The sequence below is a fragment of the Pundamilia nyererei genome, unplaced genomic scaffold (genome assembly GCF_000239375.1).
Source record: "Pundamilia nyererei isolate P.nyererei 1_Seehausen unplaced genomic scaffold, PunNye1.0 scaffold00092, whole genome shotgun sequence".
Lineage (NCBI taxonomy): Eukaryota > Metazoa > Chordata > Actinopteri > Cichliformes > Cichlidae > Pundamilia > Pundamilia nyererei.
In genome coordinates this window covers 1,394,557-1,404,556 of record NW_005187493.1, presented here as the reverse complement: position 1 = coordinate 1,404,556, position 10,000 = coordinate 1,394,557, and the positions used below count along the sequence as shown (strand labels likewise).

Sequence of the window (10,000 nt, the reverse complement as noted above, 5' to 3'; positions counted from 1 at the left end):
TCTGGAATGATATCTATTCGTTTCCATACTTAACTAATACATAAAAGTCAAAAATGGCTATTCTCATATACAGTATGTGTCAGATATTTCAGTTGTGCTAATAATGGCGCTATTTTCAAATGCCTGTTTAATTTTCAGGTTTTTTGAGTGTTTTCTTTGTAGCCACAGGTGGTTGCCATTTAGGTGGAAATCATGGAAAGTTAAAACCCACGTTTAAAAAGCAGAACAGTGTTTAATATGTGGTTTTGTGCTTACCTGCCAAAACATTACATTCATATGTCTTTACTTAATTCACATTTTTCAGCCTTGATAACATTTAGAGCTTTTTGCTAACAATGGGAATGCTGCAAAAGCACAAAGTTAACTGTTAATGTAAATGTATTCACCTAACCAAATCAAGATAGACCTGGGGATTTAAATATTGCTTTTAACAGTCTAAAACACTCTATAAACGCATTTCTTACTAGTGCCTATTGCTATTGTATAGTACTGTGAAAAAGTCTTTCAGCCAACTCTCATTTCTTTATAGTTCACATCCAAGCAGCAATCTGTGCTTTCTGAAGGTCTTTCAAAGTTTTCTTTACTGTTTATTTGTTAAACTACTTCACACTGACCTATGAGTCATTCAAGCATTAAAAATGCACCTAACTCAGTGGATGCACTAATGTAATGTCTACATGAGACAAATAAAACTTCATTCAAATAAAAGAAAAATATAAAAAAGTATTTTTTCCCCAAATTTCTTTAGATATATCTACAAAAAATGTCACAAACAGCACAGTTTGACAGGCATAAAATCACATTTTTTCTCATGTAAGTTTACTCCCAAAGTAGAAAACATGGCACATCTCGGCATGCTGTGCAGCGTCTCCTTAAAAAATCTGAAGAAACTGAACACGTGCAGAACAAATGAAGAAGTGGCAGGCATAAAAAAAAAAAGAAAAAACTGTATCTGAAAAACCCAAATCCTCTTCAGTTGATCCATCTACTGTTCTCTAAAGCTTCAATGGTCTCAGTGGAAAGGTGGGATTATTAAGGCATCCTTAAGAAAGTGAAGGAGGCAGAAAAATGCCAAAATACACAAGGACTGGACTAAAAATCAGTGGCAACAGGTCTGATGGCGTGATGGATCTGAGAAATCTTTGGTTCAAATTGTCATCAACAGGTATGGAGGAGGTGAGGAGAGAGGTACAGCAGCCATGTGTAAAACACAGTGGAGGCTCTGTGATGGTTTCAGCCAGTGTGTTGGAGTTTGTGTCAAAACTAATGGAATTATGAGTGATTATGAATTTATCTACCATGTAATACTGGAAACCTTCACCCAGTAACTTTATTTTTGAAGCATACCTAAATAGAAAAAACACAGCAAAACACTATCAGTGACGGATCTGCTTCACCAGAGCCCTAACCTCAAAATTATTCAAGCAGCGAGAGACCATCTTGACCAAAAACAGAATAAAAAGCAGAAAACACCCAAAGAAGATCATTGAATGCCCCTCAAGAAGTCCAGAGAACTATTCCCAAGACACTACTTATAGCAATGATGACGAAGCTTGCCTAAGAGAGTTCAGGCTGTGTTGATGAATAAAGGTGGTCATACAAAATATTAAATATTACAAACTCTGTTTTGCCTTAAATACTCGCACTTGTTGCACTGAATCAGTCCCATTTACCTAACAAAAATAAAGAAGTGAGGGGGGGCTTTCACAGTACCGTCTAATTGAATATGCTAACGATGGCACGATTCACAATTTTATACCTCATGTTCATTCAAGAAACACATTTCAGTCCATTTTTCGGTTTCATTCATTCCACAGACCCCCAATCTGTGTAATAAAACACAATTAAGCCTCAGTGTGGTTGAAACATTTATTTATATTTGCAGTGATGACTGATTTCAGATGGTTGCAGCAACAGAAGACAAATGTTATAACACGAAATGAACTACACCCATTCAGTCTTTCAGCACATAGAAAAATACTTTTGTTTCTTGAGCTAATTCAAGGGCAATACCAGTATTTTTATAAGGTGTGTCGTTCTTGTGTGCTTATCCACTTCTACTTGTTCCTTTTCCTCACAAATTTAACACAGCTAGCTTAAATCATTTACATACAGCTCAATGCCTGTCACAGTCTTACAATGTTATTGTTCCTATTGTATTATATTAATACAGCTACAGTAAACTCACTATCTAATGGCTTTTCTAATCTGACACGTCCAGAAATGTCGCAGGAGGAACATTTCGTCGGCGATGACACGACTTTTGTGTTTATGAGTGCCAGCTGACGATACTGATACGTGAAAAAACACTGGTACTGTCCTTTAAGACGTGACACGTTATTACTCGTTACATTTACACATTGAGAACCATAGCAGCGATCCTCATTTCATTCCTCTTTCTCAGCCTTTTACCTTTTTTTTTGTGATGCGGGAATAACAAAATAATATTCCGAAGCAGACATCGTGAAAGGCAGAGCGGTGAATGACACTGATACGTTGAAACTTCCGACACTGTTACCTCTTGCTGCGCGCTTCCCTGGACGACTTCAGCTTTTTGTCTGAGTCGACGTCGCCTCGTCCCGAAAATATTCATGTTCTAGTGCGTTTAAGGCTGATATTCGTTTCAAGGGGTCAAAGGTCAGCATTTTCTGTGGAGGAAAGAGTAGCACGATGTTAGACGTGTGTCACTGTACGTTGTGAGCTCTTTAATGGACAGTTTGATGAACTGCCAAAGAATATCTAATCAGCCAGTCACATGACAGCAACTGGCATGTAGACATGGTCAAGACAAGCTGGGCATCAGAATCAGGAAGAAAGAGGATGTAAGTTTGAATGTGGCACGGTTGTAGTGTCAGAAAGGCCAGTCTGAGTATTTCTAAAACTACTGAGCTACTGGGATTTTCCCACACAAACCATCTCTAGGGTTTCCAAAGAAAAAAAGAGAAAATGTCCAGTGGGCGGCAGTTCTGAGTTTAGAGGTCAGAGGGGAATGGGCAGACTTCTGAATGCATAGCACATCAAACCTCGAAGCAGACGTGCTACAGCAGCAGAAGACCACACCAGGTGCTCCTCCTGTCAGCTAAAAACAGGAACTGAGGCTACAATTCACACGACAGAAGACTGAAAAACGTCGGCTGGTCTTTCGATTTCTGCTGTGACTTTCAGATGGTAGGGTCAGACTTTGGGGTAACCAACATGAAAAGATGGCTCCATCGTGTCTTGTATGGTTCAAGCTGCTGCTGCTGGTGGCTATTTTCTTGGCATATCTTGGACTCCTTAGAACCACTGAGCACCATTTAAATGCTACAGCCTACCAGCCTGCTGACCATGACCATCCCTTTATGACCACAGTGTACCCATCCAGCTGGATAACATGTCACAAAGCTCAGATCATCTCACACTGGTTCCTTGAACATGCCAATGAGTTCACTGTACTCGGATGGCCTCCACAGCACCTTTGGCATGTGGTTAAATGGGTGATTCACATCATGAATGTGCAGCAACTGTGTGATGCTATCATGTCAATATGGAGCAAAAAGATCTCGGAGGTGTGTTTCCTGCACCAGAGAAGATTAACTGGCAGATTCAGTCCTATTTACCAATTCTGCAGTGAAACCGAGAAGTAAAATTACTTGTGTTTCTATTATTTATCACATCATACAGGGAGACATGATAAAATCTTCTGTCTACTTTAAATAGTTAGGTAACGCCTTTAATCACAGGAATGAACATTTACTGTAAATCTCCTTTAAATATTCCATTTAAAATGTCAATTTAAGTCATATTTCCTCTTTAACCAGCACTCTGTAAAGCATGCGAACAAAACCCTTTTCTTAAAAGGGTACTTCCACAAGTCTGGGTTTCTCCTCTAACACAACCAGCTGAATAAGCAAAAGGAGTCACAGGAATTTGTCAGGATCGCAGCAGTTGAATTCCTGAGGCTTGTGTTTAAGGCAAATGAAATTCTTCTGGGATCTGAGGTTGCTTAATCTGTTAATGCCCTGATTTTAACTCGGTATGTAGCTGAGACATAAATCAACTACCAGGCAGGATGCAAAGCCGCTCTAATGATTTAATTCACGAGCCTTACCAGCAACAGTTGCGCCCCATGCTCATTTATCTCTGGGACAAAGTCCGTGATTGGGCGAGCCGTGAGAGTGGGGAAGTTTTTCCTTGATAGTGTAACATCAGTCGGCCACTCCTCCTCTGGCGGCAAGCCGATAACCCTGAAATGACGTGTAAGTTTCAGTGACAAAGGAGTTGCGAGAATGATCAGTCGGGTTAATGTGACTGAAAGTGTTTGTTACTCACTCAAAAATCTTCCCAAGTTGGTCCATTTCTGATTCTCCACAGAACAAAGGTCTAACACGCAGACAGAACAAAGACGAGTTAAAAGCTGGAAGCTGATGGTTATTTTTGACCTTTGGCCTAAAAGCTACAACATCATAACACTGTGTATTTTTGATGAATCATAAGAATCTCACCATCTTCATAGGAACTGCTCACAAAGGGATCGTTTTTTAGGCATTCATCCTTTGATGCAATGTGTCATTTGTACCGCTAGGTGGAGCTGCTGTGTGCTTCTTAGCATTTCTGATTAAACTTAAAAGCTCCTTTAATAGGTTCATAAAATTGCTGCTATCACAGGATCAGTCTCTTAAATTAAACTTCTAAATGACCAAACAAAATTAATACTGAGCTGAAGTCAGTTCTTAATATTAATATTAAGCTTATTGGTTAATTACCCACCCCTGCTCTATGGTAAATTTGTATCACCAAGCATCATCATTCCCTAAACAGCTATAAAAAAAAATACAGTTTAACTCAATAAACCTTAATCTTAAGTTACAGCTATAAAATGTTTATGGCAAAGACCTTTTTTATTTACTCTTTAAACCAATTTACCCTTATTAAAACTCATTTTACTGATATATGTACTAATATATGAGAAACTAAAAACCGCCCGTGCCTCAGGACCAGAGAGCACACACTGACTGCAAATGTGCCGTGAATATTTTGGTTTCAGTCAGAAGCAGAATGCAGAAATGTTCATATATCTGTAAAATGTTCAGCCTCGTTGCACATTTGCACTGGATTTGCTATCATGTCCTGTCATCTTACTAAATATTTCTTGCACGTGATGAAAACGAAGAAATGATCCACATCTATGTCAAACATGAGAAAGTCAGCCTGACTTAAACCGAAAAAATGAACAACACTTTGTAAATATTTAACTTTCTCTAACCTTAGCCAACAGTTTCAGAACCTGAACAGCAAATAAAAAGCTAGACACGAGTCCCAGGCTTGTGCCTTTGTACACACTGCTTCCCTATCACAGGTGCAGTTAAAAGATGTCATGGTTATCGAGGCAATGGTTTCACACAGAACCAGAGCAAATCAAACTTACTTGGCACGATGGAGATGATTTAAAATCGCAATCTAATCTGTTTTCAGGAATTTAATGAGAACCCAGAGCTCACGTCACACCTCGCAGAGGATGAGTAATCAGGCCTCTGCTACTTTTTAACTTCGTGACTCAGATCACAAAAATCGAATGCTGACTCACTTCCGTCTGAACATCTCTGCAAAGATACAGCCGGTGCTCCAGATATCCACGGGTGTGGCGTAACTGGACTGCAGCAGGACTTCCGGAGGTCGGTACCACAGGGTCACAACCTGGAAGACACAAACAGAACAGCTCAATGGATACATACCAAAAAAACCTTTTATCAATATGTATATGCTGATACTAATTTATCATGATCTGATGGGAATTTCTAACTTGGGGTTGGGCTCTAACAGAGTCGCAAACAGGTCAAATACTGTTGAAGAACAAAACACTCGCACATTAGCTGCTTTTCTGCAGATGTTTCCAGAGTGTGTCATTCAGGTTGAGGTGAGAAAAAATGCTTTACTGATGTCTGAAGATCACGTAAAAGAGTTTATTCGTAGTGCAAAGACAGTGTTTAGCAAAAAACTCCACAAAACATTATCTAGTAGCAGGGGCAGGGCAGTCGACCCCCCTTGATATTCAACTGGGCCCCCATGTTGCCCCTCCAAAATTGTGTAGTCATGTCACTCCAACCATGGGCGGAAATTACAGATAAGATAGGAAGACAAGAAAGTTTTGAGCCCCTTTTTCTGTTAAAAACTGTTTTTTCCCCCTCAGTGCATCACTGCACGTAAATACCATTACGTGCAGTGACAGCTATAGGGTTAAATAGCATTGTTAAAAGATGTGCTCCCCCTCATACCCCCCCAACTCTTGAATTTGCAAACTGTAAGCAAAACGATGTGTTTTTTTCTAGCACTCATGAAAATTAAACATACTTACTGCTGTAACCACTCTTTATTTTATTGGCTCCATTACTTTGTCGCTAAATCTGAATCTGCAGCAAGGGTGCTTTATAATTATGGGGAAGCTACGTCTTCTAATGGAGGTCTAGTGAACATTAAGATCATTACAGCTACTAAATTTAAAAACACTTTTAAAGTGCTTTTGTTTTCCTACGTATTTAATTGAATATTTTTTAGCCTCCTCCAGTACTTCCACACTATATCAGTAAAACGTCTGTGGTTTAATCCCAGGAGGGAACATAAAGTCCTTTGGGGTCGTGTCAGGAAGGTTATCTGGTATAAAAAATCTACCAAAATAAGCATGTGGAGCTACTTCCTGTCCTTGTAATTAAGATAGCAACCAAAAATAACTCTATGAGCCTCCCTCCCTGACTGTCCTGTCCTGGAAAAATGCCCCTGCCTGGCAAAGATCTGCATCTTCAGCAGGTAATTTTCTTTCACTGTACTCATGCTAATGCAGAAGCTAGCATTTAGCTAAAGTTACAGACATACCAGCATGGCTCTAGCCTTTTATTGTTACTTTACTGTTCATTTTTTAAACCACTAAAACAATTTTTCAGAATTCAAATAAAACAAATAATAAGCTGACACAGCCACAATTACAGCATCTTTAATTATGGGGCAAATGTGCCTGACATTAAAAGCAAAACGCCAAAACAAGACATAGCAGTTTAAACATGAGTAATAAATGCTAGCCAGTGCAGTAAATCTGAATATTACGTCTTATTTTTTTTTTTATAAAAATGTCGTTTTGAGGCATCATGGTTTGTCCTGGAGTATTTCCTGGCAATCTGCTAACACTCCAGGAAGTTACTGCTCCCATCCAAGTCACGGCGTGAGATTTTACACAACATCTTTACACAAAAATGTGATATAATGCATTAATTACCGAGGCGTGGGGTTACTACTTGGCAGCTTTTGTTACTTTTGGATTGTTTACAAACCATTTCCAGTCCTGCCTTACGCTAAGCTAACCATCTGCTGGTTGTACTGTTCTTATCTAACGCTAAGCAAGAAGGCAAATAAGCATATTTTCCAAAATGTTTATGCCTGGCACCAGAATGCTGAAGTCTGGAAACTGTATGTTATTTTCACTGTCTAGCTGCCTAAAACACTTTGAAGTGCTGACTACAATGAAATGGTAGAAAATCGACAATAAGAATTAATTAGAAAAAAAAATTACAATATCCTTTGGAAAATTACTCTATACACGTCTTACCACAGGAGTGAGGGCCATGTGGCAGCTGTAGATCCTGGCAAGTCCAAAGTCAGCCAGCTTCACCTGGCCCTGGCTGGTTACCAGAATATTCTCTGGTTTCAGGTCTCTGTGCATCACGCGGTTAGAGTGAAGGAATGCAAGACCACACAGCAACTGCTTCATCAAATCCTGCAAAAACACAAGCAGAGCTTCACTGGAACTACATATTTTACAGCTTTCAGCTTGGGAACAGGGATTTAAATGAGTAATAAGCAGAACAGTCCATGCTTGGAATGTGGTATCAGCAATGTTATTTTACTTTAGCTAACTTTTAGTGTAGATATAGCTGGAGCCAGTTCTCACTTTAATGCGGTCTGGAGATAATCCTGGTGCTGGCGCTTTCTCTAGGTATGTCTTAAGGTCCTGGTCCACGTGCTCAAACACTAGAGTGACTTTGGTCTCCTGGTTTGCTCCCTTGGTGGCGCAGACATCCATAAGCCTGCAGAAGTAAGAAAATTCATGACTCCTGTGTGAAGCATTCATTTTAATCACAAGATGAAAAGACGACACCCACCTGACCACATTGGGGTGGTCGAACTGCTCCAGCCGTTTTAACAAAGCCACTTCTCTGACTGTGGAGACCGGGAGGCCGTTTTGGTCTGTCCTCACACGCACACTCTTCAGAGCCACAAACTGCCCGCTCTCAATGTCCCGGGCTTTATAAACAGTCCCATAAGCACCTCCACCGATTTCTGCCACCGGGTCATACTGGATGCTGGTGCTGTGGGCCATGGCCAAGTTGAAAGAGCCTGACACAGAAAGCAATAATGATATTACTGGCAATCGGTTACTGTCCCGTGGAAAGTGCACTGCTTCAAGTGACCGATCACAGTGGTTGAAGATGCAAATACATGATGAGGCTAGAAAAAAAAGTAATGAAATCGTTAAAGTCAGCTGGATTCACCCTCTGGGCATGAAGACTTCCTGGACCCAAGTGGTTATCTGACCATCCACTTCAGAGAACAACAACACTGGCATTGCTTAAAAATGCAAAAAGAAAAAAAACCTTATAAAAACCCATCTAACAACAGTCAACCAGCATAATGAACTTTTTATGAACTCTCTACACCGAACAAGGAACATCATCTTCCCAAAGACATTCTGTGTGGGAGAAGCTGGTGACTGTTCAGTAATAAAGAGAGATAAGTCTTCGGGCTAACACCAGGCAGAGGCTGAAATTCATTACCACATCTCTGCAAACCTGCCACATCCAAAATGAATTGATGCTCCTCAGCAGCTCTTGTGCTTGAGGATCCATTTCTAAACGAGTACAAAGTCTATTTCCTGTCACACTGCCAGCAGTCCATCTTAGAAATAACTTCGAATTGGCGATAAAAAAGCACTTTTGTGTTAGAACTTCATGCGCTCTCAATGAAAGTCTTCCTGTTTGTGTTTTTTTTTTTAAACTTTGCAAATGACCTTCTATAGCAACAGTATGCTTACTTTTATCTGTTTAACTACAGCGGGGGCTTTTATAGCAAATGTTTTTGGTAGCTACCAGTTTCTCTTTTATTCTTTGAGCTTTAGCCTGTTTTTGATGTGAAAAAGTTTCTAGCTTGCTAAAATTATTCAGTTGAACTTCTTCCACTACATTACATTTTTAAAACCTTGTCCCTAATACTCCAAAGACCCCCCCCCACTACAGAGATCCACTTCTATCAGCAGCTGTTGGCTTTTCCCCTCATCTAGCAGACCTTACACTTTTGCCACCAGACCAAACCTCTGTAAAAATGTCCTCGTCTGTTCATTTTGCTTTCAGTTTAGTGTCTGTTTGTGAATGAATTGCTCCAAAGACTCGTGTTGTTATAGGTTATAGTGCAAGTCTTTAGCAGCACTAGTCCTTTTGACTTCTTGAGATAATTAGCCCACTCACTACTGCTGTCAGTGTTGCTGTGCAAATACATTCGACTGTCTCAGCTGTAGTTTTCAATGATGTAGTACCCCTTTAATTTTGATTCAATTCAATTTTATTAATATAGCACCAAATCACACAAACAGTCAACTCGAGGCAGTTTATATTGTAAGGTAAAGATCCTACAAAAATAAGTGAGGCTGGGGGAGATCACCTCTGAAACCCGGTCCCTCAGTATTGGTGCCCCCCAAGGATGTGTCCTCTCACCACTACTGTTCTTGTCCTGATCCTGGGTCCTTTTGACCCAGCGTTTTGTGTTTTCTCTTCGAGATTTTGGTTCTGTTCACCTCTAATTGGTGTTTACCCTGTTCCCCCCCGTGTGTTCCTGTTTTATTGTGAAGGTCTGCGTCTTATGTGAGTGTTTTCAGTTTGCCTCCCTGGTCTCGTCATGTTAATCACTCCCAGCTGTGTCTCCCACCTGTGTGTAATCTCCCTGTGTTCTGAGTGTATTTAAGTTGTATTTTCTGTCTTAG

At 40.1% G+C, this 10,000-nt stretch overlaps 1 protein-coding gene across 1 annotated transcript in view; it reads right to left on the bottom strand.

Moving 5' to 3' along the window:
• Positions 1-1,861: 1,861 nt before the first annotated feature.
• The window catches only part of cdk4 (cyclin dependent kinase 4), a 15,882-nt gene continuing 7,743 nt past the window's right edge, over positions 1,862-10,000 (bottom strand). Inside the window, exons 2-8 of the mRNA XM_005739541.1 lie at positions 8,130-8,364; positions 7,919-8,054; positions 7,577-7,744; positions 5,567-5,676; positions 4,312-4,362; positions 4,091-4,226; positions 1,862-2,648 (exon numbers count right to left, since the gene is read on the bottom strand). Coding sequence (XP_005739598.1) covers positions 2,547-2,648; positions 4,091-4,226; positions 4,312-4,362; positions 5,567-5,676; positions 7,577-7,744; positions 7,919-8,054; positions 8,130-8,347 — 921 coding nt within the window. The 5' untranslated portion in view covers positions 8,348-8,364 and the 3' untranslated portion in view covers positions 1,862-2,546. The remainder of the gene's footprint in view (positions 2,649-4,090; positions 4,227-4,311; positions 4,363-5,566; positions 5,677-7,576; positions 7,745-7,918; positions 8,055-8,129; positions 8,365-10,000) is intronic.